General features: G+C 39.9%; 1 protein-coding gene across 1 annotated transcript in view; it reads left to right on the forward strand.

Annotated features, from left to right (window-relative positions):
* Positions 1–16104, forward strand: part of PHACTR3 (phosphatase and actin regulator 3) — a 114176-nt gene that overhangs the window by 45422 nt on the left and 52650 nt on the right. Inside the window, exon 2 of the mRNA XM_075516951.1 lies at positions 15599–15760. Within this exon, the coding sequence (XP_075373066.1) occupies positions 15599–15760 (162 nt within the window). The remainder of the gene's footprint in view (positions 1–15598; positions 15761–16104) is intronic.

Consider the following 16104-nt stretch of genomic DNA (forward strand, 5'->3'; position numbering starts at 1 on the left):
TAAAAGTTGAGGTCACTGAGCGGAAGTGATCTGTACAGAGGCTAGAGCCACCATGTGATGTCTCATTTTGCTTCTTGCCACCCAGATCTCTGTGCTGGGGCAGCAGGCAGAGACGTTCCATTAGTTTCACATCACCTTCTGGCACCAACAGGCTCTGCTGTCATATGAGAGGCTGATGTTAACACCAGATCTGTGCACGATTGTTTTTAACAGCAGTACAGGTTGCATCCATATCAAGCATGGGCAAATGATCGTAATTCCATCAAATCAGCCAGAGCTATGATACAGAGTTTATGCCAGCTCTGTGCTTTTATGCCAGATTGATGCCAACTGTGGGAAGACAGACAATGCTTGATATGGCCTAAAGCACAAGTGGCGCAGACAAATGACACCTGATCCAGCAAAAAGCTTGCAGCAACAAAGTTGACTGATCAACATTTTTTCAACACATTTGAGAGGGCAGAATGAATTTCTAGTGGATCTGCACTTTGTATTATTGGGACCATGATAGTTTTGATCTCGTACTAAATGCCCTGAAACTAGATTTATTGGATACCAGCCCAAGACTTTCTAAACCTAGGCCTACTTGTTATTGTCTGTATCTTCTAAGGGTTTATCTACCTTGTGGAAGAGAAGCTGTGTTAGGGAATCTGAGCTGCTATATCTAATTCAATACCATGCATAGATCATGGAAATATATAACTCCTTCCATCCAGCACCCTGCTAGCTGATAGTGCTTCTTAGCTCTCCGCTTTAGAGCTCATAGCTATACAAATGCTGCAGTGATATTTAAGCACCCTGGCTTGTTTTGGTTACTCAGACATCTCTAGCACAATGCTTCACTGTACATTTACAAATATCTCGTTTCCATTTCCTTATTAAAGAAAAGAAAGAACAAAATCATGACATGTGTTTTGTTTTCAACTTTAAGTATTCTGTTCTGGTTTTGGTGGTTTTATTGTGAATCACATGTTTTGGGTAACATACCCATGTGTTTTTGCAAATATGATCTCCGAGTGATCCCACCAGGAATGCTCAAGGCACATAACTCTCGTAACTCCGGAGTAAATTGCTAGAAAGGCACCTGGGCTGTGTGGTCAGCATGTGAACAAAATCACTGAGTGCCAGCATGTGTCAAAGAAGTAAAGCCTAATGGATCAGGTGCCTGGAAGCAGGATATGAGCTATTTGGTATAAAATGTCCTCTTTAAACTCCTAGGGAGGTATTCTGTTTGCTGATTTATTGTGACAGGTATTCTTCGTCCTGTGCCCACACAAAATGTTGTCAGAGCTAGTATCAATTTCATACCTCTGCAGAAAGATCACAGGGACAGACTAACACCTGCTCTGCTAATCATGGGCCATTTAGGTTAGGGTCAGGCTTCACTGATCAGCAGCACAGGGAAGTTACGCTGCTTCATGAGCTGTGCCTATTTCTTTGCATGAAGAAAAATCTGTGGTTTTCAGTGCTGTCAATCTGATATCCTCAAATTTGCTTCCCTCAGCACTAAGGGACAAGCTGGGTGGGCTTCTAGCAAGCATGCAGCCACTGCATGCAACTGTGTGGAGAAAGGATGTCTTGTTGATCATTCTGCCTTATTTCCAAATAAACGTATTCATTTTAGAGCCACTATCTGAACTCGTCATCCAAAGGCTATACCAGTAGCCAGATGTCAGAATCATAATTTTTTGTTCTCTCAAGCATTTCCTCAGTAGCTTTAAATAGAAGAATAAATTTTCCACCAAGAAAGAATCTTCTATTAATAGCATTAGATCATTTCACCACTTGAAAGGAAGAAATTAGTTGAGTTTTTTATGGTTTTTTTTTTTTTAACTTTTAAGAAATATTGTAAGTTCTTTTATTGTACAGGCAAGAGCGTCCGCCTTCAGAGTTTTAATTACTGGAGAAAAAAAAATTATCTCTTTCTCTGAGCTCAAAAAACAAAAATGGTGAATGAGACTATGTGCAATGGCTTAAAATAAACATCTTCAAACAATCTGGTCCTATGTGTCAGTTCTTTCTCATGCTTTGATAATCTCATCTCAGTTGTTGAAACAGACTTACACAGATTGCATAGGAGGCTTGAAGATGATTGAAAGGGCTTCTGCTTATCCAATGCAGTGAATTGCCAATAAGAGGTGATGTTCTGAAGGGCACTCTCAACAGATTTCCTCACTATATTTTCTCATAATGGAGAAAATTTGGCCAGTTACACTTCTGCGATCTCACATTCTAAGATCTCTCCTCATTTGTTTAAGAAAATGAGAGGAAAACAAGCTGTAGGCTTCTCTGCATTTTCCAAATAAACTTTGTTATCCTCTTATGTAAAACACTAAGAGGATATTCCAAGTGGCAAAGAGCTTTATACACAGCTTCACTTAAAAGCAAAAACATAAAACATGTTTTGTTCTGCAGTCACAGAAATTTCAGTCATTTATTGTAATGAATGGGCAATGTCAAAGGAACATATGGTATTTTTAGCTCTGCTTCATTACCCAATGTGGTAAACCAATCCTGAATACTTGTAATGTCTAAAAGCTTTCTCTGAGAAGAAAGGCTTTTCCTGCATAGTCTTGATTAAAGTCAGACTGTTATTGTCCAGAGGATCGGTAAACTGTACGGAGCAGGAAGAGAAGGCTGCCTGCAGGATAAGTAGTCAGATCTGTACAAATGGTGAAATGATAGCAAAACACAGAGTTGGGTGTAAAAGCAGAATGTGTGTAGAGAAGAGGAAGGGTAGCCCAGTGAGAAAGGGAATAATCTCTGATGGGGAGATGTAATTTCAGTGTGACAAACTCCTTGTGTGACCTTATGTTCAGGAATTTAGGACTGAAGCTCTATGTTAGAGGCAGATAAGCTCAAGCTAACATGACTGAAACAGGGCAGTATAAAGTATAATAATACATGTCTATAAATGCAATAGAGCTGTCAGGCACATTTGATACCAATATCCTCTGTTAATGTGTTTCACAACTTTTTTTTGCTGTTATGTTTGCTGTATGAATCCATTTGACCTGACAGTGAATTTGGCTTATGCTTGAGTAAGTTGACCTTTCTTTCTTTTTCCTCTCTTACTGCACAAGATGCTTTACTTGGTTTGATATGGTCTCTTCAGTCTAGACATGAGCCAAAGCATGAGGGATCTGGCTTATTTGAAACAAAGTTATGGGATTTCAGAATGAAGAATGGTTTTCTGCCATGAGCTTCCCCTGTTGTTTCTAAATATAGTATTACAGGTAGCTTCAAACAGAGATTTAGTTTGGATATACCTTACACTGTATAGGAAGGAGCAGGCAATGATGAACATGTTAGCTTGGAATAGCATGAATCAGCCTGGCAAGCACTGAACACCCTTCCAGTTCTCATAAAAGCCTGTGGATTTCAGAGTTTCTTGGAACATCACAGAATCAAATCCAAATTATGCCTAGACCAGTGAAATTCAATACCATCATTACACAAAACAATCTACAAAGTCAACAGCAGTCTGAAATCTCTGCAAATGCCAAAGAACAATAGTATAAATTTCAAGACAGAGTGATATGGAAATCTTTAAATATCTCAGTTTTCATTACACCCATAAGTAATCAGTTTTTGCAGCTAAGATACTTCTTCTATTAGCACCCATGTAGGTTTCTGGCACAAAGAAGCTTTCAGGAGATTTTTGTGGCTTTTTAGTGGTATACCCCAAAACACACATAGGCCTCCTCATAAGGAAGCAGTTATTATAATATTGTGGGGGGGTCTTGTTTCCAGCTCTCCGTGACTCATGCAAGCAGCTGAGAACACAGTTAAAATATGAAAGCTGAAAAGAAACTGAGAGGAGGGAGTAGTTATTCCACTTCTCTTTCTCTTGGAAGAACTAAAAAATACATAAATTTAGGTCAGACAGGGTGAAAATATTCCATGCTGGTTTTCCTTCATGCTATTTGGGCTTTGTGAGACTTATAAAAACAGGCCCAGGATATAGTTGAAATGAACAAGACTATTATTTACTTATTTAATAAAAACCTCATGCATTGAAATAGAAATTCAGTTCATATTCTATGTTGTTTTTAAAACAAAAGTTTTGTCACAGATCTAGTTATCCATTTGGCATAAAAAATAATAAAATAAAAACTAAAACAAACAAAAAAAGAAGGATACAAGAGGAAAAAGTCCAAATATTCTTGCTGATGAAAGACAAATGTTAGAAAAACATTCATTAGACGATTCCTTCTCAAAAACATGACCCAAATGACAATCAAGAGCTGGAAACCAAAGTACTATCTAGGATTGTTAGTCTTAAAAAAATGTGAATTTAAAACCTGTTGCCAGTAAAATTAACAAAACTTGTCTCTACAAAGACAGAGCCTCCTGACATGCTTTTAATTTTGAAATTGGTAGTTATTTTTTGTTCTTTTGCATAAGCACTGACCAGCAGAATAAAAGTGTAATCATGTGCTCCCTAGACATTTCTCAATATTGTAGAATCTCGTAATTTTTTTTTTCACACCACTACATTATACACTAAGTCTGTAAATGTAGAACCAGGGCAATCTCACCTGTTCAGACAAAACGTGCAGAACAGGATTTTGATCAGCAACTTCTGTATGTATGTGAAACATGGTACAGAAAGGGTTTGCTATACCAAGGCAGATTTAAGCTGCTCCACATCCACCATGCTGGCCCCGACCACTAAGTTGCCTTGACAAAGCTATGGGAAAATGTATTAGTAGGAAAATCTTGTGCAACTCAGAGTTGCTGCAGCCTCTCTTGTTTCATCCGCAGGCCGATCTAGGGTGAGCAGGACAACGCCTGACGCATTAGCCACATGGTGACACTTAGGAAAACCTTCCAGGCACTTAAAGGCAGATGTGGGGAACCTTTACCAATGCTGCTATAGACTTTTAAATGCAAATGCTGCCAGTAGACTTTTAAAATATCAAAAAAGCCATTTCTCAGCAGTTATCATTTACATTTTAGTTTAGCTCATGGCATTCTTTGTACCTGCTTTGAATATGCTTGTATGCTACCTCCTTCCTCCTGTGTTTATTTCAGTTTAAGGTAGTTCTTTCCAAGATGGTGTAAGCACTATAGTCATTAAACATCACGCTTGTACATATTGTTGCCTAATATTCCTAGAGATAGTAACCATCTGCAAACATATTGTTGAGGTTTATTACGTGGCCTTTGCAGTTGTTGTAAGCAGTACAACCTAACTAGCCCACAAAGTTTCTCCTTGAAAAGAACATGAATGTTAAAATGGTATTTAAGACATTTCTCTCCCCTTCTTTCAAATGTAACAATATCAAGAAATTATGATGATGCATTTGCTGACTTGTTTTTAGCACCAATTGTCTAGTTTGTGTGGAAAGAATGTTTTATGTAGTCAAAAATTAATACAAAACTCAGTTCTTGCACTGAACTGCACGAAGACTCACTCCAATTAATGAAATCAGTAGAACTCTGGTTAAATGCAAAGCCCTTTCTCCACTAAATTCAGTGCACTATAAACCTTAGAAAAGAACAAGCTAAAAGAAACTCATCCACCTGTGCATTAGAGTAAATTTGCTTTTTCTGTCACAACCATAGCGTCATTCTGGCAAGTTTGAAATTGTCATTATATTTATTTTGTTAATTTATGCATAGCAATTTAATTGATGCTAAAATGTCTTGCTCAAGGGCTCTAGGAAGATATTGTCCATTCTGGACATAGGGATATATAACAGACAAGTATAGTATATGGACATTTCAGGTAAGCTGTAATATGGGCTAAAACACAATACAAGGGAATTTTTACTTTACCAAAAATTTAAGAGCCAAAGTCTTGATGACAGTTAGTGACTTTCAGAACCAACAACTCATAGGAATTTGCATGTGTGTTTAGGGGCATTTGAATCTTGTAATTTAGTAAGAGAAATAATTATCTTTATCCTTCCTCTAGAAAGACGATACAGGAATTCTTAGTTCATTTTTGGAAGGGCAGTTGTTTAGTTTGGTTGGCATTTTTGTTTTAAAGAAGAATCTTGTTTTCTTTGCACTTTGTAAGGAAAGAGCTCATTCTCTGTCAAGTTAGAGTCCCAAGATCACACTACGTAACAAATGCACGCCGGAAGATGTTGAGTCCTCAGCACCAGCTGTTCACAGACCTACTTCTAATGGGCTGCATTACTTGCTAATGTAGACACAGCCAATATATTACATTAGCAAAAGGAATAGCAGTTACTTTCATAGTTGTTCTCCCTGCTTGGCTGCTGGGTGACATAGAGAGTTAATGCACAGAGATCACTGTTCTCCTGCCAAATTCTCATTTTGTTGTTGCCATGTGGGACATTGTCCCTCTATTCTTCTGTTTCTTACACAGGGCAAGGCTTACAACTCAGTAGTTTATTTTTCCTAGCTCCTATAATACAAGAGAAAAACAACCTGGAATGGAGTCATTCAAAGAGCTGCAGAGGAGACAGCTTTCTATCTTTTAAGTAATTTCCATGCTCATTCCTTGCCCTGAAGATCCCGCCATTCCCATTAGGAATAGACTGTGGTCTTGTTTCAGACAAATAGTGATAATCACTACAGTAAATTTGATAAGCAATTATTTCTCTTGGCCCTCAACCAGTAAAGAATTTCATTTTAGAAGGAATATTGCTCTATTAGCACTTTAAAGATTGTTACCCAGAGCCCATCTCTTTGGAAGCAGAATCTCAATTTTTAGCGTATGGACCTCCCAGGCACTCATTAATTTTTAAAGGTACTCAGATCTCTACAGTTAAGCATGTTGCAGTTTTGTTAGATCAGTGCTTTAAAGCCCTTATCTGAGCCTTGAGATAGTGCCATGGTAAGGAGCAGGTAATGCTAACTTTAACACAAGCTTTAACAGGTGAGAAGTGCCATCACCCGTGGAGCCTTTGTACTGTCTGACCTTCTGCTCTGTGTGTACGCACATATGTGTGTGTCTTTTCAAGTATGCTGAGGACAACAGAGGGTTTGTGGTACCTTGCTGTCTTTTGAAGACTGCTGAGTATTTAGTATAATTGCCTCTTTGGAAAATACCAGTAGACAGTGGGACAACTGGATCTTTGAAAACAATGCCACCCTCAAAGTATTTCCTACATGTCTCATGTTTACAGAATGTTATGTGCAGCAGACCAAGCCATCTCTAGAAAGTATTTAACCATTCATTCAGGTGATATGACCTCCTAAGAAGGGTTTCATCAGAATTTACATACCAACCCAATGTAAAAATCACTAGCAGCTTTATAACAGTTTTACAAGGAGCCAAATTGGATGCATAACCTTTAGACAAAAGTTGAATTCAGTCACTGTGCCTGTTTTCTATCTACCTTTCTCTGTTGCTGTTCTGGTTTATGTTATATTCTTGTTGTCTAAGTATTTCTTCTTCCAAATCTCTGTCCTATTCTGTATAGCAGGCCTGGAATATGCACCAGAGACTGTTGACTAATGTGTATTTGTTGCCAATGGCTGTAAGGAAAGTGAAAGTGCAAAGCAGCAGGAGTGATAAAGGAAAAAAAAGGCAGATGCTCTTGCATTTCACAAAGCAGAAAGAATGTTTTCTATCTGCAGCAGTGGCATTGAGCAGTGACAGAACACCAACAGAGAGCTGTGGTGCGTTCAAGGAAAGAAGGAAATTATGCGTTAAATTACACGGGCATAAAAGTGCATAGGACATGAGGATTTGGTTATTTCTCTAATATACAAGTTTGGGATGGATATAAAGTTAGAGCTGATTATATGTCTGACAGACATAGACTCCCATAAACAGAAGAAACTCTATAAACAGGTCAATTCTGGGGCATGAATCCCAGAAAAAAGCAATGTATAGTTCCCTGTTAGCAAGTATGGTGCTCTTACATGGATGGCTTCTGTGGGTGTTACATGTCCCTCTAAATGTAACTGCTATCAGGGATAAGCTGCAGTGAAATGGATTTGAGAGACAGCACAGGGTGGTGGTTCAGTCTGCAGACTCCCTGAGGAAGCTATAAAAAACATCCTTTCAACAGGTTTGCAGCAAGGCTCCGGCTAATTAAACAACTGCAGGTGATGAGACAGTGGTCCTGCAGTGCAGACAACAGCTTTAGTACTCCGAGTGCATGGAAAGCCTAATTTGAGCCATTCCTGTACTTCCTGGGCTTGGCCTCCCTTTGTTCCGCAGAGCAGCATCTCTCCAAGAGGCTTGGGGAAACTGCCCAGTCCTGGGAATTTGTAACACCTGTGTGGTACAAAACCCTTTGCAGATGCAGGAGGGACAAGGCTTGGTGCACAGTCTGGCTCTTGGCCCTCTGCAGAGGAACTGCTCATTTGACTTTATTTGAATAGATTTTTTGTGACTCTAAGGAGACGCTGCTCTGTCTGGTGCCTGAGCAAGCTCTCACTGGGTAAGGCATGCAAATGTCGTTTCCCCTCTCCAAAGAAGATATTGTACAGGCTCAGGTAACTGAATTGTGATTATACAGCAATCCTTCATTAGTCTCATTTTCTTACTGTTATTTAGTTCTTCCTTATCCAAGTAAAGCTTGTTGTGGGTTCCTTTACACAAACACTGAAAAAATTATTTTGTTAATGAATTGCTAATGCCACACCATGCATTGTAAATCACAAAAAGTGCTATTGGGACTTGGCACAATGATCCAAAAGCATGAAGGGCTCCTGATTAATTTCTTTGCACCTTGGCTCATATGGTGGTAATGCTGTTAGGTGATATGTCAACTTCCTGAAGGAACATTTTCTGGAAGAAATGACAAATCTCAAGCATATAAAGCGTATTTTTATCTAAGAGATTTAGCTGGAGTTGCCACTTCCCTGCTCTCTTTCCTTTGATAAATATAATCTGTTTCCTCGTTCATTTCAGCTAAAGCTCGTTTTAAAATCCAAATACTTTGAAGTGATGCTCAGCATGACAGAATGGAAATAAACTTCCTTGGCAAGCACAGCCCCCTTCTACCACCCACAAATTATGTTTTGGGGTTTTTTTCCTCCTTCAATTAAAGAAAAATGTTAAATCATAATTTAACATACTAAAGAGCAGTGGAAATTATAGAACAAGGATACATAGCAAACATTTGAGTATGAAGTGAAAATGGAAGCTCAGACTCTGGAGACCACATGAAGGGTAGAAAGGAAAGCACAGTAACTTGCATTTTCATGCAGGGAAGTATAAAAACCTAATCAGGATTCATACCACCAGGCTAAAAGAAAGGTGATACAGCCCAAAGACAACCTGTACTCAGTGGAAGCTGAACCCGGAGCTGTTTTGGGTATGGTGCTCATAAAGGACTCTATTCCCCTTTGTCATTCTGCCATTTATCTTAGTATTTTCACCCTGCCTTCATTTATCTCCACGAGTCTGAAGTCTGCACAAATTTACTGTGCCAGATTTTCCCCCCAAGGTAACTCAATGAATGACGTAGTTACCACGTGGGTGAACCTGGCCCATTATCCATCTGCTTCCTTATGGGATTAAAGTATTGGGTGAGATGAAATCCAAGGCAGGAAATCATGAACATAAAGGATTACAATTTTGAGAACAGAGAGATGAGAATTCAGGCCATTTTTACCTACACTGTTGACCATACAAAACCTAAAAATTTGCAGGCATTTGCACCTCAAGCCTGTAATTTTCCCTACTTCGTTTCAATATTTTTCTGGTGTAACAAATATGATGTGTCAGAGCAATAATCTATGTCACATCAGCAGCTGTGCATCCAAAATTAGCTTATGATTACGTTCAATAATGTACTACAGGTACCTTGCGTTTTCTAAATAACTAAACTGTTAGGAATTAGGTTTTCTGTTTTACAAAGGATTCTGTGTAAATTTTTCCAAACCAACCCAAAATAATATTGAAACGTTCACAGCTTCAAATACAAAGTCCTTCAAAAAATAAATAAATTTCAGGGCCATCAAAAGCTTTTTTCTCATTTCTAATCTTAATTTCTAATTTCTAACAGTCATTTAAAATTGGAAAAATCAAAATACTACATGTTAAAAAAACTGAAATGCAGACTTCAAACTGGAGCATTCCACTGCAGTTTTCTTTCAAAGAGAGTCAAGAAAGATAGCATGTCTGCAGAAATGCAGGTGACAGGAAACATTTTTAGAACAAGGGAGAGCTCCATCACAGGAAACATCTAACTAGTGCAATAAAAAAGCTCTTCAGTTTGAGTTCTGCTTCTCTGCAACATAACAGAAGTGTTCAAAGGCTCCTAGACACAAACAATTTACCCCTATCCTGCAGATTGAACTATTGTGATCAGTTCTTCCTCTTTTAGGATGCTAAACTAAGGAAAAAGGCATTTGTTCCTGCTGCTAATTCTCTTTCCCAAGGCTCAGGATAGTCCTTACTCTAAAACCAAGACAACCTTTCTGCTTACTTTCCCCCACAGGTTTCTCTCACTAGATAGAAAGCACCCTCTGTATAGACAGAAGTGCTGTTTCTTGGCTAACTCACAAATGTCTGACTTGCATGATTCAGGACTGACCAGTAGTAGACATGAACCCTTTAAAAGCTCAGCTCTCCCTGTGATATCCTCATTAACATCCTTTTTAGAGGTAGACACTAATTCTAGGCAGCACTGAAAGTTAGTAATGGTAAAGGCACCTCTACCCGAAAAGCCAAAAAGGTCATTTTGATTCCACTCACTGTCTCTACCCTCTGGAGTGGACCAAAGGGAACCTTTTTTTCCTTTTTTAACTCTGCATCTGAATTGCAAAGACAGATGCAATGACAACAAAGGGGAGAACATGCAGAGCTGCATTACAAACCAATTCATCAGAAAACAGAGCACGCCTGCCTTACAAATTTGCCTGCAGCTCTTGTCTGCTGTGTTATTTTTAAACTGCCTGCAGGTTGCAGATTTTTCAGTGGTCCTTCTCCTAACAGTGTACACAGAGGATTTAGCAAGGCACAACTTCCATTACCATGAATTTAAGTTACCAAAATTCCCAGCACATTAAAATTCAGCATCCTTCATCTTCCCATAAACTTCTCACTGCAATTTGCATATTCACAAGAGGGCATCCCAAGTCTCTTAGAGTGTCTCTCCATGGCAAGGTCAGTATAACTCGACTCTGTGTTCCTGATGTTCCCAACTGCTATACATCACCCTGCAGAGTGCAGCCTGCAGTTGTTACAATCAGCAACTCAGGCATCAAGCTACAGACTCTTTGGCTCATCATGAAAAACCCAAGAAGACAGACCCAACTGACTGAACCCAGTGCTCAATTTCACAGACATGAAATTTCATGTCTCCAAACGTGATTGTCTCAGCACCAAAACCATCCGCTGTACAAGTGAAGGCTATGTGCAGGCATAGAGCACTCTTCCATCACGCAGCCAGGACTCAAACTTCACAGTACTCCCAGCAAACCTGCCCCACTTCTGTGGGAGGCTGGATGAGATAGAGTCAGGACTTGACATCGGTAAATGGGAGCACCTCTATGTGCAGAAAAAGTGCACAATCCATGCACAATTCCTATAGAGCAGGGAGTAACAGGAAGAGTATCCTATTTATGTCACCACAATATTTTAAAGAAGGAGCATTTTTCAGAAAGACTGATCACCACAACTGCTGCTGATGTAAACAGAAGCTGCAGATGCTCAGACTTTCGAGGGGTCAGAGCCTGCAGCCAAATGTAATGAATACTATGGTTTGTTTCCTTCTTCTCTGTTGCCTGGTTTATTCTGCAGCCCAGAACAGTACTGCAGAGCAATACCTGTCAGGTCAGAACCTCTCCCCTCATCTGATTTGGGATGTCTCAGACATCTAGCCATTCACATTCACACCCTCGACCACTGTTAGGACCTCTAGAAATTACCCCAGCTAGCACTGTAAGAAGCACTTGCCCAGCATCATCAGCAGGGACACAGCCACATTCATTTCCACCCCTTTGACACACACAGAGCAGATTATAACTGTGTGATGTATGAGGGGATTGTTTTGGATCTAGAGCTCCAGCACCAAAGCCTTTGTCCTCAACAGGGTACAGCAGGGACTTGAAAGTAATTTCTATATGAACAGCCAACAAGCTTCAGTCAGGGCAAAATGCTCTGGCCCCACAGGGCTGATGACTGTCTCCTTGTGGGACAGTGTGGGACCAATTGGTCTGTCTCAGCAGCGATGGCCAAGCAGAGCCTGGCTTGCCTCTGCTGGGTAGGGTTAGGTTGCTGTGCTGTGGGTTAAGGTTGTGCTCGCTTGACCCTGTATGATGACTGTCCCTCATCCTTCTACATTACACAGCTAGTTAAGCCGTTGCTCATTTCTCCCTGCTGATATGGAGAGTCTTGACTTGGCTCTTGGCTGTTTATATTTTGCAGACGTCCTCTATGTAATTGCACGGCCTGGCCCCAGGCTATCAGGCTCTGGGAGAAAGAACTGCATTATTCCACAGAACAGTTAGCATAATTAAAATATTGACTGCAGATTAAAAAATATGCTGAATATTTCACAGAGTGGTTGGAGGGTTGGCAAGTCTTGGCAGCTTGTTGGCTGCAGGAACTGGCTGATATTTAGGTGCGCCTTCTCTTTCAGTATTCATTGCTGTACGTGGGAACTGCTTTTTGTGCTGTCAACTTCTTATCTCCCAAGCAGCCAACCCACAACCAAGAAAAAACGAATGGACTGGAAATGAGGAGCTCCAAGGGCTTTCTTGTGATTCTTATTGCCAGTGAGACCATTTCCTTGTTATTTATGACTTCAGGACATCTGTCTTACTGTGTCTCTATCTATTTTTATTTGTGTCCATCTCTCCAAATGCACAGTGTAGGAACTGCATATGGTGAGAATGTACCAGGTGATAAAACCATTTGCTTAAGAACTGTCTGTACTATATGAAAAGCATTAATAAAGTTAAAAAGCCCACGAAAACCTCCACTGGAACTTTTGTTTTAGCTACTATTCCTTCTTTGACATTTTATTTCTATCTGTATTTTGTCTGTAACCAAAGTCTAAGGCATAAAATCCTTACATTTCCACAACCAAGAGGGCAGAAGGGGATGGAAGAAACCCAGTTGACAGGGCTGGTAGAAACCACAGAAGCACTGATCACTACAGGGCACTTCGGAAATTCTTAGTGTCTTTGCAATATCTCCCCATTCTCTTTCTTAGAGGAATATCTGGGATAATAAACATTGCTAGAGGCACACAGGTTTGGGTTTGAACGGCTTCCTGGTTCTGTCTACATCCCCTGCTATCTGGCAAAAAAGGTAAAATGATCTCATGCTACCAGTGTTAAACAAAACATGTGGATGACGCCTAAACCACTTTGCAGACACCTACATCCTGAATGAAATGCAGTAGGATCAGTTACTTGCCAAGGTACTGCTTTAAATCAGCTTCATATTTAATCTTCACTTACATGCTTGAGAAATTCCTGGGATGGTAGGAAGTGGTTGAGCACCAGTGCAGTCTCCACTGGTCTCCAGGGATGGCTAAGCTGAGGCTGTCCTACTCCACTGTAGCTTCCCTTGTAGACAAGGGTCTGATTTACAGTCTGATCTACAGCTCTTTTCTGATGAGCTAATTTTGTGAACATTTCCATTCCCACTCAAGGATGTCACAAGAAATGGCCAAATGTTATTTTCTGAGGCTTCTATTACAGCTTTAAAGTAATCATAATAGCAAATTAATAGCAGATCTACTCTGCCATTTTCCATTCTCATTGCCATCTCTGTAATCAAGAGCAGCTCTACTTCTTCAAAGCTCATTTCTGTGATACTTCTCATTTTTGAATATGCAATTAGGAAAGGAGCATGATATCTTGGCACTCCAGCTGTGGTCTGTAGGATACTGCCCTCCTTCTGTGCTAGGCTTATTGCTAGTTTCTGCTCTCAACTTAATATTGACCTCCAAACTGTAAATCATAAATATCACCTTGGGTAGACACCATTCTTTCCAAGGCAAAAATTTATTTTTACGTACACTTTAAATCTCTTCTAAATTAAACGCCAAGATAAACTCTGTGGAATGAGACAAAAGATGCTCTAAATTCAGTACAGAGAAAGAGAAATTCACTGTGCACGCACAATGGGGGGGGGGGACGGGAATTGTTACAGCTTTTTCTCTGCTCTGATAGTTCACGTGGCCAAGTTTTTAGTTTGTCTCCACTGAATGATTCATCTCTATTACCAGTATTTTCAAAATTAAATGGAAGAGGAGGAATGTGTTCATTCCCCTGCTGTGTTTAATAATCTTCCAAAAATTGTTTCCTGTTTACTTGGATTCCCCACCTCCATGCTGTGATTTAAGCATTTTCACCCTGTTAACTTAAAAACAAAGCCTAGAAGATGCTCTACAGTTTTTATCTTGCAGTCATAAAGCAATTTATGATAAATGTTGTTGTTCCAGAGAGAAATTACTTGGAAATGTGCATATGTTCATAGCTCCACATTGCTCATTTAAATCATAACTGATTGTTGAAAAAAAATACAAATTGTCATTCAGTTTTTATTCATGTAGCATGTCTGATGACTGATGGCAGCTTCTCTTTTAACAATCACTGTATTGGTGCTCAAATACAAAGCTCAGTCAAGCCATCAATAACCCCATTTATGGAACTGTACTACTTTCATGGTACTGGCTAGCACACAACTGTGAATAGTCAGTATGTATTGTTTCGTGCAAGACTTATCTATAAGCAAAACTTACAGTGTATTTTCAAGACAAAATATAAAAATACCTAAATTGCTTTTCCAGCTGAAGCATTATCTCTGAACTCCTGTGGCTTGGCTGGACAAAAGGGAAAGAATTTTCCCTTTAGCTTCCTCAAGGAATAAATTTGCACAGTAGTTCTAGGATTTTACTTACGTAGCACATATCAAAAAAACTATTCTTATAGAAAAGATTTGCATTAGCTCAGACAAGTCAGTGTGTTCTGTGTTAGCTCATGTGAAAAGAGTTCATTTAAAAGGCAGGAGTATCCTGTGGCCTGAGAACAGAACTGTAAGCTAGGAATTCAGAAGGGACCTGAGCTTTCTCACACTTCCTCTCAGCTTTTCATAAAGGTCTAAATTTTTCTAAATGAACATTACATTTATGTGATTAACTGGAGGCCACATTGGCCTGATTTACAGATGTGTTAAATTTCTACTGCTCCTATTAAAGCTATTGGGAGCTCTCAGCTCTCCACGTTTCAGAAGGCTGTAATGCAGTTACACTCAGCCCTTTGGAGGGAGAGTAACACCATTACCTTGGTGAGTACCAGGCACGGACAAAGGTACGAAAGCAATGGAATAAAGCATAGGGTGTACAAATTCATCCCCCTCTCTACAGGCCTAATAGCCCTGATTAATCCATGAGGGACAGCAGCAGTTGAGATACTGAAATATTTGGCACCCAGACAGGTACTGTGCAAGACCAGAGTCAAGAGAGGGGCTGGTAGGAAGCACCAGGCTGGCACAGTGAGGTTGAACGCCTCTCTGGCTGGCGTCCCTCAGCCTGGCCGCCAGCTCCAGCAATGCAGAGACTTTCTTTCAAAGTCTTGTACTGCTTATCTTGGTGACTAGACTGAATGCTTGTTAGCTGGTGAGCCTCTATTTGCCTTCCCTTTTTAAGTCTATGCTGAAGCTTTTTGTCTAACAGCTGGCTTTCCTCTCTTCCCCTCTCAGATGAGATGGAGCAGTCCCCTGCAATGCGTTCTGACTACTTGGTCTCAGGGATTCGAACTCCGCCAGTGAGGAGGAACAGCAAACTGGCAACACTGGGCAGGATCTTCAAGCCATGGAAGTGGCGGAAAAAGAAAAACGAGAAGCTAAAGCAGACATCTGCAGGTAGGATGAGAACAAGAGAGGGATGCTGCACACAGCAAAGCTTAGCTTGGGTGAAATTTGCTTACATAGGAAATGTTAATGGTGACCTGATCTAAACCTAATTCAGAGATTTCAGCATGTTACAGATTATATAGTGTTTAAGGCTAGAAAGAACCCATATAGGCTGACTTTCTATATAATAAAATATAGTACATTTAGAAGAAAAATATAGTACATTTATAATACATTTAGAAGAAAATATAGTACATTTGACCTTAGAAGAGAAGGTCAAAATACAAGAGTGAAGCGCAAGCCTTGACACAGACTGCTTTTCATGGGCTGTCCCTTCTCCAAAATAGGCTACA

Source organism: Mycteria americana, chromosome 14, assembly GCF_035582795.1.
Source record: "Mycteria americana isolate JAX WOST 10 ecotype Jacksonville Zoo and Gardens chromosome 14, USCA_MyAme_1.0, whole genome shotgun sequence".
Taxonomy (NCBI): Eukaryota; Metazoa; Chordata; class Aves; order Ciconiiformes; family Ciconiidae; genus Mycteria; species Mycteria americana.